The 17410-nt window shown below is 34.9% G+C and overlaps 1 protein-coding gene across 5 annotated transcripts in view; it reads left to right on the forward strand.

The window, feature by feature from the left end:
- Positions 1–17410, forward strand: part of LOC138697602 (endoplasmic reticulum aminopeptidase 1-like) — a 248723-nt gene that overhangs the window by 182745 nt on the left and 48568 nt on the right. For 4 of the 5 annotated variants that reach the window (XM_069822984.1, XM_069822983.1, XM_069822987.1 and 1 more), the window contains 2 exons: positions 16238–16390; positions 16503–16694. In XM_069822984.1, coding sequence (XP_069679085.1) covers positions 16238–16390; positions 16503–16694 — 345 coding nt within the window. Of the gene's footprint in view, positions 1–15679; positions 16104–16237; positions 16391–16502; positions 16695–17410 lie in introns of those variants that run through there. The other variant, XM_069822986.1, reaches the window with a different exon arrangement.

Raw genomic sequence — 17410 nt, forward strand, 5'->3', positions numbered from 1 at the left:
CCACTAAAAACAGCGATGGTTATCTAGCTTCTGGGTGAAATGAAGGCAATAATTCCAACGAAATGAGTCCAGGATCCAGCGCTGTAAGTTTTTTTTTTTTTTTTTTTTTTTTTGGTTATTTAAGACGCTGTATCAACTATCAGGTTCTTTTCATTCATTCATAGTGTTCTGCTCAAGGGCAGGTCCTTCACTGCAAACCCAACTTTCTCCAATCTGTCCTATTTTCTACCTTCCTCTTTGGTTGCTATTACACTATCAAAGTTCTTTGACAAAGAATATGATAAATTACTTTATCAAAGATCTTTGATAAAAGATAGGAATTTGGGTATATTACTTACTTACTTACTTACTTACTTACTTACTTACTTACTTACTTACTTACTTACTTACTTACTTACTTACTTACTTACTTACTTACTTACTTACTGGCTTTTAAGGAACCCGGAGGTTCATTGCCGCCCTCACATAAGCCCGCCATTGGTCCCTATCCTGAGCAAGATTACTCCATTCTCTATCATCATATCCCACCTCCCTCAAATCCGCCTACGTCTCGGCCTCCCTAAAGGTCTTTTCCCTCCGGTCTCCCAACTAACACTCTATATGCATTTCTGGATTCGTCCATACGTGCTACATGTCCTGCCCATCTCAAACGTCTGGATTTAATGTTCCTAATTATGTCAAGTGAAGAATACAATGCGTGCAGTTCTGTGTTGTGTAACTTTCTCCATTCTCCTGTAACTTCATCTCTCTTAACCCCAAATATTTTCCTAAGCACCTTATTCTCAAACACCCTTAATCTCTGTTCCTCTCTCAAAGATTGGGGTATATTACACTACATAAAATCTTCTATAAAATATTTTATCAAAGGTAAACTAAAATTAGAAAGAAATCTCACCTAACACTTGTTCCACAACAGTGAACACGTGTTCCGAGGATTTGTTGATACTAATATTTACGCGTTAAGTTTATAACACTATGAATGAAGAACAGTATTATGCTTGTTTAGCTACAATTAGTTTAATTATTACATAAGCATTTTACTAAAAAAGAAACAGAAAAAGAAACGCCTATGGGTTAAATCGTGGATTGCAAAACGTGATAAGAGAGGTATCCATCAGAACTTATTGAAAGAACTACAATGCGAGGACTTGAAAAGTTATAGAAATTATTATAAAATATTATTATTATTATCATTATATAATATTAATATTAAATTATACAAATTATTTATTCACAACATTTAATTTCCTTCACACTCCGATATCAGGATTTTTGTGTTATCAACAGTCCAGTTATATTTGCGTTCCGCCATGTTTGTTTCAAGGTATAGGAATCTATTATCAAAGATAACAAGATGGCACTTACATTTTATAAAATATCTTTTATCAAAGAAATTTTTATAAAAGATAACCCATCACACTGTCATATATTTTATAATAGATCTTTGTCAAATAACTTTGATAGTGTAATAGCAGCCTTTGTCTCCTCATATTTTATTTTACGACGCTTATCAACAGCGAGTCTGAGTGAAATTAAGGCAATAATTGCAACGAAATGAGTCCAGGATCCAGCGCTGTAATTTTTTTGTTGGTTATTTAAGACGCTGTATCAACTATCAGGTTTTTTTTTCATTCATTCATAGTGTTCTGCTCAAGGGCAGGTCTTTCACTGCAAACCCAACTTTCTCCAATCGGTCCTATTTTCTACCTTCCTCTTTGGTTGCTGTTACACTATCAAAGTTCTTTGACAAAGAATGTGATAAATTACTTTATCAAAGATCTTTGATAACAGATAGGAATTGGGGTATATTACACTACATAAAATCTTCTATAAAATATTTTATCAAAGATAACCTAAAATTAGGAAGAAAAGCTCACCTAACACTTGTTCCAAAACAGTGAACACGTGTTCCGAGGATTTGTTGATACTAATATTTACGCGTTAAGTTTATAACACTATGAATGAAGAACAGTATTATGCTTGTTTAGCTACAATTAGTTTAATTATTACATAAGCATTTTATTAAAAAAGAAACAGAAAAAGAAACGCCTGTGGATTAAATCGTGGATTGCAAAACGTGATAAGAGAGGTATCCATCAGAACTTATTGAAAGAACTACAATGCGAGGACTTGAAAAGTTATAGAAATTATTATAAAATATTATTATTATTATTATTTTATAATATTAATATTAAATTATACAAATTAATAATTTACAACATTTAATTTCCTTCACACTCCGATATCAGAATTCTTGTGATAACAACAGTGCAGTTATATTTGCGTTCCGCCATGTTTGTTTCAAGGTATAGGAATCTATTATCAAAGATAACAAGATGGCACTTACATTTTATAAAAGATCTTTTATCAAAGAAACTTTTATAAAAGAAAACCCATCACACTGTCATATATTTTATAAAAGATCTTTGTCTAATAACTTTGAGAGTGTAATAGCAGCCTTTGTCTCCTCATATGATCCATATATCTTAATGTCGTCTATCTTCTTCTGCCCCGAACTCTTCTCCGTTCACCATTCCTTCTAACGCATCCTTCAGTGAGCAGTTTCTTCTCAGACAGTGACCCAACCAATTCCTTTTCCTCTTGCTGATCATTTTCAGCATCATTCTTTCTTCACCCACTCTTTCCAACACAGCTTAATTTCTTATTCTGTTTGTCCATTTCACATGCTGCATTCTTCCCCATATCATCATTTCAAATGCTGCTATTAGCTTCTCTTCACTTCGTCGTAATGTCCATGTTTCTGCCCCATACAATGCCACTCTCCATACAAAGCACTTCACTAATCTCTTCCATAGTTCTTTTTCCAGAAGTCCTCAGAAGATGCTTCTTTTTCTATTAAAAGCTTCCTTGGCCAAAATCTATCCTTATTTTGACTTCCTGGCAGCAGCTTATGTTACTGTTTATAGTACACCCCAAGTATTTGAAGCTGTCCACTTGCTCTACTGCCTCATTTAGAATTCGCAAGTTTATCTTCTTTACTTTTCTTCCGACAACCATGGTCTTCGTCTTGTTGGCATTTATCTTCATTCCATACTGCTCACAGCTGTCATTTACCTTCAGTAGCATATCCCTTAGTATCGTCTCTTCTTCTGCTAACAACGCCATATCATCAGCAAATCTTATGCACTTTATTCTTTTTCCGTCCATGTTCTGAAAACAATTCTCCACTAAATCCTCCAAGTGTAATATGTTGAACAGGGTAGGTGATAAAGCGCATTCTTCACGTATTCCGGTCCCTATTTCACTAATATTTAAGATATCACTGTTGTCATAGCAACCCCTTCTTCATAGGCCATGATATTATCAAACTATCCATCATTACAAATTTGATATGTTATTCTTTTATTCATTGTGTTATAATGCTGTCGTACAAAAATAGTACATTATGCAACGAGCCTATAATGATAGTAATTAAGAAGCGAGTATGAATGTTTATGAAACGAGCGCAAGCGAGCTTCTTAATTACCATTATAGGCGAGTTTCATACGACTTTTTATGCTCGACCATATTTCTAACTTGAAATTATTCATTTTATTTGTATCTAACTGACCTTGAGCAATACCTCGTAAATTGTGAGATGTGCGCAGAAGCGAAAGTATTGATTTTTTCCGAGGAACAGATGTCCACATTGACCTTGACAGCCTATAAGAACCTACAGAGTAAACTAAATATTAACTTTGATATAACATTGAAATTAAATTAGACATTGAAAAACGAGATGACAAATTGAATTTATTTGAATATTATTTACAATTAACGCTAATTATTATAGTAACAGAACATAACCTTCTGCGACAGTATTGGATTTCCAGCCTCCGTGACTTTTCGCTAATTCTCTTTCGATTACATTTCCGAGAATAATCGATACTTGCGGTTTTATAATGGTACAAAGCTGACTTGTCATTGGCTGAGGTTTTATAACGGTACAAAGCTGACTCGTCATTGGCTGAACACCTGTACTTTAATGAGTAGGTGTACTTTAATGACATGCATTAAAGGACTGCTACCAGGTGTATAATTACTACATTTCGGCATGGTCGAGCATAAAATAACATATGAAACACGTTTATATATGTAGGCCTACTCGTCAAAGACTCATGTCATTAAATAAAGTGTAATATTGTAAACTTTTGTAGCCTATATAGGCCTAATATAATGTTATATATTTTTATGCTCGACCATGCCGAAATGTAGTAATTATACACCTGGTAGCAGCCCTTTAATGGACCTCATTAAAATACACCTATTCATTAAAGTTCAGGTGTTCCACCAATCAGAAAACACCATTGTAGCAATATGAGAGCGCAAGTATCGATTATTCTCGGATATGCAATCGAAAGACAACTAGCGAAACGTCACGGAGGCTGGAAATCCAATACTCTCGCAGAAGGTTATGTTCTGTTACTATAATAATTAGCATTAATTGTAAATAATATTCAAGTAAATTCAATTTTCCATCTCGTTTTTTCAATGTCTAAATCAATTTCAAGGTTATATCAAGATTAATGTTTATTTTACTCTCTACATTATATCAAGGTCAATGACATTTGTTTCTCGGGAAAAAAAAACAATACTTTCGCGTCTGCGCACATCTCACAATTTACGAGATATTGCACAAGGTCAGTTCCGCTCCCCAGTCAGATAAGAATAACATGAATACTTATGAATAATTTCAAGTTAGAAATATGGTCGAGCATAAAAAGTCGTATGAAACTTGCCTATAATGGTAATTAAGATGCTCGTATGAAAATTATGAAACTCGCTTGCGCTCGTTTCATAAACATACTCGCGTCTTAATTACTACCATTATAGGCTCGTTGCATAATGTACTATTTTATATAGCAACGTGTTATAAGTGTCAAATAATGGCCAATGTTTGTAACAAGAGTAGATAGGCCTATATTTCTGAAAGTTTTAGGAGTACCTACAATCCTCTACAGTTTAGAATCTTGGCTAATAAAGAAGGCAAATGAAAGAAAGATTACATCGCCTGAAGTGAGATTTCTCCATTCGTTAAAAAATTGCACACGAGAGATCCACTAATGAAAAACTTAGACAATATGCTGCTGATCCGGAGCTGCGTTCGGGCTTGGGTTGGATCCCCCTTTGGTCTTTGGTTTCTTCCGAGGTTTTCCACAGCCGTGGGACTGAAGCCGGATGGTCTATGCGAATCTATGGCGAGTCCTTGGTATCAACCCCTTTGATTTGATTACCTGATTGGGTTTTCCGAGGTTTTCCCCAACCAAAAGGCAAATTCCGGGTAATATTTTGGCGAATCCTCGGACCTCACCTCATCTCACTACATCTCGCCAAAATATTGTAAAAAATTGCACAAAATTTTAAAAACTGTAGAAAATTACTAAATTGTAAAACTATAAAAATTTGTAAAAATTGTAATTGTAATATTGTAAAATTTTGACTTGTTCCACATCTTAAAGCTTCATTGCTCATGTAAGATCTATGGAATAAAATAAATGAATGAATGAATGAATGAATGAATGAATGAATGAATGAATGAATGAATGAATGAATGAATGAATGAATGAAAATAGTTCAAATTCACGAAAAAATGCACACAAGTAGACAAAAGTGGAAAGAATATGTTGATAGAATAAACCAGAATATATACTCGAGAAAATTTTATCTTGCCAATCTATAAAAATATTAGTAGATCAAGAATAGGGTGGCACTGAACTAGGAACAGATTTATAGACCATGTAATGATAGTGATGTTCAGATTACAGCGGCTGTGTATAAGAATAACTATAGGCTACTATAAAACGTTTAGTGCAAAGTACGCTGAAAATTACATTTATTAATTTGATATTAGCCTGCAGCCTTCAATCATCTGCAGATTTGTCACATTTAAAATACACGTAAAGATACAAAAATGTTTCTACATGTCTCAATAAGGCTTTCTACTCTTCTTTTAGCTTAGAAATATCTCTCATTTTTCATTACAAGGCCACTCGTCAAGTTTCTTCCTATTAGAAAGCCGAATGTTTCTGTAGCCAACTACAGACGCGTGATAGTCACTTGGTTGAAAGGAAACTGTCAGAGGTAACAACCAGGGAATATCATGAAACTTGACATTGCTTCAAGTGTTGGAGAAGTTTCTAACATAGCTGCATGTCTTTCTCTGAATTAATTAGGTGGTGAGCGAACGTGTATAACGAATAAACAATTGCAAACAAAGAAAACTTCAGTCAGAGTTTGTAATGTTCTCCAATGTTTCAAAACGGATTATACATCAAAGAGCTTCTTTCTATGCCATCTTACAGTAGCGTGCAAATTAATCCGAACAACGTAATTACATATGCAAAAACACTCAAACGGGATAAAAAGAGGATCTAAGACATACCTCAGTAATCTATGTGGCCTCCCTTGTTCCTAATAACAGCTCTGAGACGATTTGGCATGGATTCCACTAATTTCCCACAAATATTCTTCATTTCTTCATCGCGAAACCATACACCAATGAGGGCAGAAATCATCTTCTCCTTTGTAGAACAATCCATTTTTTGCATTCTTCTTTTGCAAATTGACCACAAGTTCTCAATGGGGTTGATGTCGAGTGAGTTGCCTGGCCAGGGGAGTACCTGAATATTCTTCTTGTTGAAGAATTCTGTAGTTTTTCGAGACGTTGGCATGGTGCCAAGTCTTGTTGGAACACACCTCTGCCATCCGGAAATGATTTTTGCAGCTGGGGTACGATTCTGGTTTCCAATAAGTGAATATATTTGTCAGAATTCATCATTCCCTTGATAGGTATTAATGCTCCAGGCCCTCCATGTGTAAAACAACCCCAAAACATTACTTTAGGGGGATATTTGGGTGCTTGTTGGATATGAGCTGCTGTTACTTTTTCGGATCCTTTCCGTACGTAAGAAACACGATGGCCGTGGACCTTGAAATGAGACTCATCGGAAAAAAGTACATTCTTCCAGTCATTCACTGTCCAGTGTTGATGTAATTTTGCCCACATTAAGCGTTTTTTGCACATAACAGGGGTTAGCAGTTGCTTCTTAATAGCCTTACGAGCCCTTCGTCCAGCTTCCAAAAGCCTACGCCGCACTGTTGTGACGTGAATATTCGCTCCAGTGGTAGCCATTAACTCGCGGGTTAAGTCGACAGCAGTTAGTCTAGGATTTAATTTACTTTTCCTGACAATTAAATGATCATCTGCAGGTGAAGTCTTCCTTTCCTGGCCAGTTTCCTTTTTTCTGGGGTGTGACGGATCCAGTCTCCCTGTATCGTTTTATGATCGAATTAACAGTAGCCAAACCGATGTGACATTCTGCAGCAATTTGCCTCTGTGTCATAGAAGAATGCTCTGCTAAAGTTATAATTTTAGACCGTTTTCGTGGAGTTGTATCCATTTGTGAAGACGACAGAATGTACACAGGATTGCAGTATTAAGTCTTCAACACAACTGAAATGCTTATAAGTACAAAACGACAGGAAAAATGTCACATATTATAAAAAAAATAATGACAGACCTTCAACAATGAAATTACACGTACTACAGACGTCAATTAAAGCGGTATGAGCAGCTGTGAGGCCAACAATGACAGAAAATGTAAAATATGTCGTGTTCGGATTAATTTGCACGCTACTGTAATTCTGTACACAAAAGAAAAAAGATTTCCCTTCTATAATTCTATAGTTTTAAATACTTAATATCAACCATATTAATTTATGTTTATTATAATTCTGTGGCCGGGAGGAAAAAGGTCTTAAATAAAAATTTTGTACTTTTCAGGAAAGCAGTAGAAAGATTGAAATTGGTGTCAATTATAGAGTTTTTTTAAATAAGAGGTTTTTCCTGGATATTATTTATTTACATTTCTTCTAAAATAGGTAATGCTGCTCATTTTACAATTTTCTTGAATATTTCCAAAAATAGCCGCACTTAAGCCCTTTTAAGACTAGACGCCAAACTCAGTAGAAGGGACTATTAAACATAAGACCTTTTTCATGTCAAAATAAATGAGAAACGTAAATTATTAGGAATGCAAAATAGGTCTTAAACAAATATAGGACTGTTTACCCTGGTGCTTAAAGTTTGAAAAGGAAAGGGTATCAGTATGTGATAAAATGGCTAAAATACAAGTTAGACCTTTTTGATAGGGAAGCATAGAAAGTAAACATGTAATGGTTTGTAAGGAATAAAGTATTAAATATACTTAAGTCCTTTATTCTGTGTGTGCTCAATCCAAAAAGTACTTAGGACATTTGGTAACGCTCTATAAATCCAGTCAGGAGTCTTATTTGACTTTAACCGTTTTACCAGATTGTAGAGAATTGTTTCCGCTTTCAGAATATATAAAAATCTCATTTTCACAAAAAATTTACTTAAGATCTTTTTCCTCCCGGCCACAAGATTATAATACAAGTTTTAGGTTTTACAAAGATGGCTTTAGCTTTTGTATTTAATTAAGATCGTACCTGTGACCTTTTACGTTGAAAATAATTGATATTCAGCTTAACACTGACATTTACAGCACGTGTTAAAATTATTTAAATTTGACGTTTAAACTTGAAAATTAAAACTATTTAAATTATTTACAATTAGTGTTGTGGGATTTCACCCATTAATCTGATCGATTAATCGATCAATTTCTATTGTAAGATTAATCGAACAAAAATATTTAATTGAATAATCGAGTCGATTAAAATTAATCGGTTCTACTTGATATTAATTAGGTTATTATTTTGTTAATGCAAACTCAGAGTAAAAATTTCGACAATATTCGTCTCTCAGAAATTGCTTACTTCAAACACGATAATACCGTTAGTTTGTAACTGCAAAGTAGGTAGCATAGGGCAAATCTTTGCACAAAAATTTCATAAAAAATTAAGATATGAGGAAAGAGACCTCGTCTACCATTATTGAAAGTTGAAACATAATGTGAAACTCTTATTAAGTTTTAATAATTTCAAGGAGAAATTATTCCGGCGCCGGGTATCGATCCCGGGACCCTTCGCGTAGCGCATGAAGGCTCTACTGACTGAGCTACCCCAGGAACTATACACGACACAGTCACATTTCTTCCCTTTATATCAACAACTCAAATGGGCTGACAAGACGTCAGAAACCCAACTTTGAGTGCACACAATTCTGTGTGACTTAATTTGTGGCTTTCTCTTAACGTACCTACAGTAACAAAATTATTATGCAAATCTGGCTTTCAGGTAGAAGCTCCCTGTGAAGCAGGCTTGAATAATTTCCAGGGAAAAATTGCTCCGGGGCCGGGTATCGATGCCGGGACCCTTCGCTTAGCGCACGAATGCTCTACCGACTGAGCTACCCCAGGACCTATACACGACACAGTCACAATTCTTCCCTTTATATCCACACAACTCAAATGGGCTGACAAGACCCCAGAAACCAAGCTTTGAGTGCACACAGTTCTGTTTGTCAGCTCGTCTTCCTAGAATTTGAAATACATACTTTTCTCGAATTCGCCCCCTCATCCCTTAGCCATGGCTACACTGTGTACAAGTGAGAGAATAACTATCTTCTTCTTTTTCTAAAATGTTGTAACCCGATTACAATAGGGACCAGTCCGCTGTTCTGTTGCAGTTTCTTTACTGAGTTTCTAGATGAAGCTTGTGTGTTTAGTTTGCTAAAGAAAAAAATCAGATTTCTGTGATCTGTGAAAAAAGTAAAAACTCTCTTATGTCATAGACCTAAGAAAATTTGAGAAGTAAACTCGGTGAAGTCCACACCTGTGGAGTAACGGCTAGCGCGTCTGGCCGTGAAACCAGGTTGCCCGGGTTCGATTCCCGGTCGGGGCAAGTTCCTTGGTTGAGGTTTTTTCCCGGGATTTTCCCTTAACCCAATATGAGCAAATGCTGGGTAACTTTCGGTGCTGGACCCCGGACTCATTTCACCAGCATTATCACCTTCACCTCATTCAGACGCTAAATAACCTAAGATGTTGATAAAGCGTCGTAAAATAACCTACTAAAAAAACTCGGTGAAACGTTTGGATTTAAATTGAACAATTGTGGAGAACAGCTTGACAGTAAAAAAATCGTGTTTAGTGATGCAGGAAACATTGTTACTAAATGTAGAGCAGCACTTAATTCGGAGCATGTGAATGCACTCATATTTATTTTATTTTATTTTAAATCCACCACCAACAGAAGCAGGCTTCCAATTACAGGTGGCTTACACAGATGTATACACAAAATACATAATAAGAGAGGAAAAAAACAACAAAACAAACAACACAAACAAAAGAAAGAAAATACATAATGGTAATAGATGCTAGAATATTATAATATTACAGTTAATATAGTGCCAAATATCAATATAATGATGCAAAATTATTTTAAAACTTGAGTAAAAACATTACAATACACTTCTTCATAATTTAAATATCTAAGGAAATACAATGCTTTTTAATATTGTATGAAATTTTTCAATTGTTAAACTGAAATCCAATTGAGAATCACAGTTTAAAGACAGAGAGTTGTAATTATTACACATAACAAACAATGGAGAGTTCTCGAAGAAAACAGTTCTAGGAATAGGAATAATAAAAGGTTGCCTATGACGTAATTCTGTTCTTTTTACATTGAACTGAAGGAATTTAAGAAAATCACAGTTATTCAATATACCATTAACAGTCTTATAGAGTAAAATTTGGCTATTTATTAATCGTCGAGATTTTAAAGTTATATAATTAAATTCAAAAAGTAACTGATTATATGAAATTTGCTTGTCATAAGACGATACGTGATATTTTTTAAAATATAAATAACGTAAAAATCTTTTCTGTATCCTTTCTATTTGCATCTGATGAGACTGGAACTGAGGTGACCATATTACAGACGCATACTCTAGCTTACTTCTAACCATAGTTTTATAGAGAGTATCAATAGTATTTATATTTTTTAATTCTTTTGTATTTCTGATTATAAATCCTAATTTTCTATATGCATCAATTACCACGTGATTTAAGTGCATTTTAAAACATAAGTTGTGTGTAAAATAAATACCCAAATCCTTAAATGATTCTACTCTAGGTAACTTCACACCATTAATTTCATACGAATTTTGAGGAACTGTCTTATTTTTAGAATATGTCATAAAGCAACATTTATTAAGATTTAACAGAAGAAAATTATCGATACTCCATCTATATAGTCTGTCCAAATCATGCTGTAGATCAAAAACGTCTTGTTGTTTGTCAATGACTTTATACAATTTAACATCATCAGCATATAGTAAACATTTAGTGTGCAAAATCTGTTTAGGTAAGTCATTGATATAAAGTAAAAAGAACAAGGGACATGTTTAAAATCATGCATGAAGCAGTATTAACAGATGAGTCTTCATACTTTTTTAAATTGTGTTTGTCTCAAAAATCCCCGGAGAATTGACACAGTAAATTATAAGCCTCTGTAATAAATATGTTAGTAACTACAATAGTATTGTGTTTTAATACAACGATACAGTATATACATATATTACATTTTTTATACTTATGCGTACTACCAATCATAAATTAAATTTAACAATAATTGTGTATTACAGTATATATTACATCTTTTTTCAAATAGATCAAAGCTCGATTAATCGATTAAATTCAAATCGTTAATCTATTAAATATTTTGATCGATCGACAGCACTATTTACAATGGCTCTAAGGACCGTTTTCTGGACCAACACACTCATGTTACAAACAGAGTGATTCAGAATGCGGTGAAATATTTTACTGGAATATAATGTGGTGCAATTATTCTGAGATAGTCTCACTTTCACTTAAGAGGGAATACAAGGCATTATACATTTCCTGGAAGGTATGCAACACCTCCTGCACCATGACCAGTTGTCAGCTGATTGTATTTTTGCTCTTACACATCTCCGTAAGTAGGGAATTCTGCGGTGCACCGCTGTATTATTTGTAACACTGTCAGATGTCATCACATCGAACACTTTCTAGGATTGCTTTCCTGCTGTCACGAGCAAATGAAATGTAGTATTAAAATCTCCTTACAAATTCAGTTTCCATGGATACACGTTGTTCCATGAGCCGGAAACAAAATACTATCAGTACGTAGACACCTTCATAACAGGAGAAAAGCAATCAGCTGACAAATGACGATCAAATTGTTGGAAGTGTTACATATCTTCCAGGAGAAGTCTCGAAATATCCTTTTATGAGAACCTGAGGCTTTGCCAGTCACCCGTTCCCTTTCGAAAATATTTTCATTTTATTTTAGTAGGTTATTTTACGACGCTTTATCAACATCTTGGGTTATTTAACGTCTGAATGAGATGAAAGTGATAATGCCGGCGAAATGAGTCCGGGGTCCAACACCGAAAGTTACCCAGCATTTGTTCATATTGGTTGAGGGAAAATCCTGGTAAAAACCTCAACCAGGTAACATGCCCCGACCGTGAATCGAACTTGGGCCACCTGGTTTCGCGGCTAGACGTGCTAATCGTTACACCACAGGCGTGTACTTCCGAAAATATTTTTGTGGGTGTTGCCATTTTCTATCAACATAGTATACAGTATTTAGTTGTAACTCTAAATAACATTTTTCCAGGCGAAATAAATTAGCTGAAAAAATCCATACAGTATACGGTATACATACATACATACATACATACATACATACATACATACATACATACATACATACATACATACATACATACATACATACATACATACATACATACATACATACATACATACATTAAAAGTACGTGGAAGCGTCCGAAAACCCATGATATTATATCTAGCAGTGCCGTCACGGTTGTTATATTTTTATTGGGTTATTTTACGACGTTGTATCAACATCTCAGGTTATTTAGAGTCTGAATGATATGAAGGTAATAATGCTTGTGAAATGAGTCCGGGGTCCAGCACCGAAAGTTACTCAGCATTTGCTCATATTGGGTTGAGGGAAAACCCCGGAAAAAACCTCAACCAGGTAACTTGCCCCGACCGGGAATCGAACCTGGGCCACCTGGTTTCGCAGCCAGACGCGCTGACCGTTACTCCACAGGTGTGGACACGGCTGTTATAGGAACTACATCAAAATTAGTGGAAGCGTCCGAAAACCCTTGCTATTACATCTAACAGTGCCGTGGCGTTTGTTATAGGAACTACATCAATAGTACGTGGAAGCGTCCGAAAACCCATGATATTACATCTAGCAGTGCCGTGGCGGTTGTTATAGGAACTACGTCAAAATTACGTGGAAGCGTCCGAAAACCCATGATATTACATCTAGCAGTGCCGTGGCGGTTCTTATAGGAAGTACATCAAAAGTACGTGAAAGCGTCCGAAAACCCATGATGTTACATCTAGCCGTGCCGTGGTGGTTGTTATAGGAACTACATCAAAAGTACGTGAAAGCGTCCGAAAACCCGTGATGTTACATCTAGCCGTGCCGTGGCGGTTGTTATAGGAACTACATCAAAAGTACGTGAAAGCGTCCGAAAACCCGTGATGTTACATCTAGCCGTGCCATGGTGGTTGTTATAGGAACTACATCAAATGTACGTGGAAACGTCCGAAAACCCATGATGTTACATCTATCCGTTCCGTGGCGATTGTTATAGGAACTACATTAGAAGTATGTGGAAGCGTCTGAAAACGCATGATGTTGAATCTAGCAGTGCCGGACGGGTTGTTTGTAGGAACTATATTAAAAATACGCGAAAGCGTCCTAAAAGTCACGATATTGTATCTAGCCGTGCCTTAACGGTTGTAATATTAACTACATACATTAAAAGTACGTGGAAGCATCCGGAAAGCCATGATGTATCATAATCTCAATAGGAAATAACAAATCTCGAAGTTTCCACTATCTCTTGTTTTCATTTGTCACTGACAATCGATAATGAATGAGCAGATTGTCTTTTTTTATACAAGGCCTACAGACTTAATAAACATAACTCACTGATATAAGAACATATTAAACCACATGCAATGAAAAAAACCGTAAATTATTAAAAAAAAACAAAGCGAAGTTAATATTTACATTAATTTCATTACTGATTTTGAGTCCTTTATCCATTCCCAGTTGTTTCCCAAACATTAAAACTGTATGTCTGCGTGCTTATCCCTTAATAGTAGTTCAAGAATAGTCAACATGACAGTAATACCATTCTTAACGTGATGAAGAATCTGAATTGCTACGAATTCTGCAAAACGTATATTGAGAAAGTATGTATCATCTTCGGGATATTTTATTTTGTTTTAATTTATTTATTTATTTAGTTATTTATTTATTTATTTATTTATTTATTTATTTATTTATTTATTTATTTATTTATTTATTTATTTTTAATTACTGAAAAGATTTTTCTCGGCAGCATTTGCGAGCGATTTCAAAGAGTGCATGTAATGAGAAAGACAACTTTTATGGGTGGTGAAGCAAATCTGTGATATCAAGTTCACTTTTACTTTTTGAATAACATTGCATTTTTTTAATGTTAATATTACAGCAGGGAAATTAGTAAGGAATAACGAAGATAAATTTTACAGGTTTCTAAAAACTAAGAATGATTACAAAAAAATGTCATGTTACTAGGCTATATCGAAATTGAATATTGAAATGTTGTAAAACTTTTGAATCCAGATAATAATAGATGCATTAGGCCTATATCATAAATAAATCTTCCGAAAGGAAGAAATTATTGTAAATAAAATACGACACATTACTGGATTTAAAAAAGTAAGAAATACTATTGAATTGAGACTCGGAATCCAAGAGGGGCCCAAGTCCATTACATCAAACTTTTGGGAGATTGAAAAAAATGTTTGTTGTTGCTACAAAATGCCTCTGACTAATTATTTTTTGTTTCGTAAGTACATCTCCATTACATATTTTCATATAACCATAGCAACAAACCTCTACTAATTATTTTGCATGAGATATAAATTTTGATAGTGATTAAATATTGGGCCCCTCTTGGATTCCGAGTCTCAATTTAACTTCGAGAATTCTTCCCGAAAATCATTAGGTTACCGGTACTTTAAATCTTGGCAGAATCAAGATATATACTTTAGATTTAAGGAATTTGTTTTCTATATAACCATTATAGTATAACTTTGCAGTATATAATGAAATTATGGCCGCTGCGAGTATTTTAGTAAAGAAAAAAAGAGTTATTTCCTGTTGGCCCAATAATACAAGACCAAAGCAGCCATAATTATTTACCGCTTTGACGAAGATTGTAGCCAATCGCTATTATTAGTATTACCGTAGATCATATAATACTGTCTCGTCTGATCTAGGGTATTACGTACTACTACTAATACTACTAACTACTAGGCCTACTGCCTATTATAAAAGTAAAAATATTTAGTCGAAGTCAGTTTAAGAATAAAGAAATTGTTAAGAAAAAAGTATCATACACAAACGGAGCAGTATTGTTTCAGGCAGCTAGTCAATATATCCAATTACGAAAAGTCTCGTTTCCACGTATGATCTACCTTTCTAACCAGACATTATCAGTTACTGGTGGGATCCTACAGTAATGAATTTCCCTTCCATGTATGTAGTATCGATGACCGGAAGTCTTCGTCGCCATGTTTATGACGTAACAGCCGCACCATGCGCATAGCGCTCGTCTTGCTGAAGCGTTGTTGTACATTATTCATAGAGGGCAACACATTCGTAATTACAAATCCGCTTCAGACTGTTATTGAAATGTCAAATGGTTCTTGGTTTAGCAGACGATACTCTGTCTTAGAAATGAAATAAGTCCTTTCCAGCTAATTTTCAGCTCCAAACAGCAATGAATTGTGACAGTTACATCAGATTGTAATATAAGGCAAGTGAATACGTCCATTAGCATACGGGTGAGCAATTACGTACGGCGCGATAAATCTTTAACGTCTTCCATAAATCGGTGTTTCTGAGAGCATTTTTACCGGCACGTTGTCTTTTTTGTACTGAAATCAGTAGAGTGGCTAGTGTAAAAAGAGATCCTCTTATTAAAATCTCGGTAGTATCCAGCGCACGAGACATTGAAGCCGTTGTCTGGAGAAGACGAGATATAGTAATGAGTGACCAAGACGTGGATGATGTTGCTTTCTTGACAGGTAGGCGAAAGAAGAATATTTCCTGCAAATTGTACAAATTAATGCGGAATTCGCGAGGAGATGAAAGACTGGAAGGAAGCAGAACTTTTTAATTTTTATGTTACATAATCTAATTAACGCTCATGTCATTTCAGGTGATAGTCAAACTGGCATCAACAAACGAAGCTTATATGAGCACAATGGAGTTGCAGTATGCTCACAGAAGAGGGCAATGTGCATTGCAACGATCGTGTTTGCAACATTATTTGTCATATCTCTTATCATTGCATACGCAGGTCCTCAAAATGGCAAGTATTTTATAGGTTTCTTGTAATGAAATGCATAAAAATCGATTTTTCACACTGTAGGTCTAGGTCGTCGTGAATTTTTCTAACGACTTGCAACATGTAATTCTTTCAGAGTGTCCCTGTGCAGGAGAGAAACCTGATGATTTGGGAGAAGAAGGTCTGTCAAATTCTACATCACCTCCAGTTCCACTTGCAACCAATGGCGAAGTGTTTCCCTGGAACAATGTTCGACTTCCCTCTTTTGTTCATCCTACTCGATACACTCTTAGAATTCACCCAAATCTCACAACACTGGAGGTCAAAGGTAAACACTTTTATATATCACACATTAAGGAGGTACAGTATGTATTGGGCCGCAATTTAAGCTTGGTCTTGACAGTCTTTCCATAGATAACCTACATATTATTGGTAGATGCAATTAGGTATTTGCTCTTTATGTCTTCTGTTCCTTAAACATTTCTTTCGGTGACTCGTGCAGTGTATATAGCCTACTGAAACAAATAATAATGTTGAAAAATATTTTATATACGAGTATTTATCTGCATTTCAGTGAGTCTCAATTTTATAAAATCCAACAGATGGAATGCTATAGATTATATCAGAATGTCTATATTAAACAATTGTAAATCATGTTTTATGTTCGCAGACTGGGGTACCAGTTTATTTTGTTCATCTTTTGCAGCTTTATCTTTAGGTATTTTTTTAATACTGGTATAGTAGACTCAGCTGCACCAGTTATAGAATTCGATCCCCCGGAAATTATATGTTGCATAAAGTAGTGTAGAGCGGGTATTTTTCAAGTGCTATGTAGTGTGTCCATACTGTTTTCATTTACTAATTATTTCATTAATATTGTAATACCACCTCATTTACCGAATTCATCTAAATTATGAATCAGTATTTTTCAAATCAATTTAATGTTGAGGTACAGTATCGAGAAATAGAGAGATGTTGTAATTATTAATTTTAAAATGATTATTGTTCTAGTTGCGGAACCCTACTGGCCACTGAATTCAGGCT

The sequence above is a fragment of the Periplaneta americana genome, chromosome 4 (genome assembly GCF_040183065.1).
Source record: "Periplaneta americana isolate PAMFEO1 chromosome 4, P.americana_PAMFEO1_priV1, whole genome shotgun sequence".
In the NCBI taxonomy this organism is placed as follows: Eukaryota; Metazoa; Arthropoda; class Insecta; order Blattodea; family Blattidae; genus Periplaneta; species Periplaneta americana.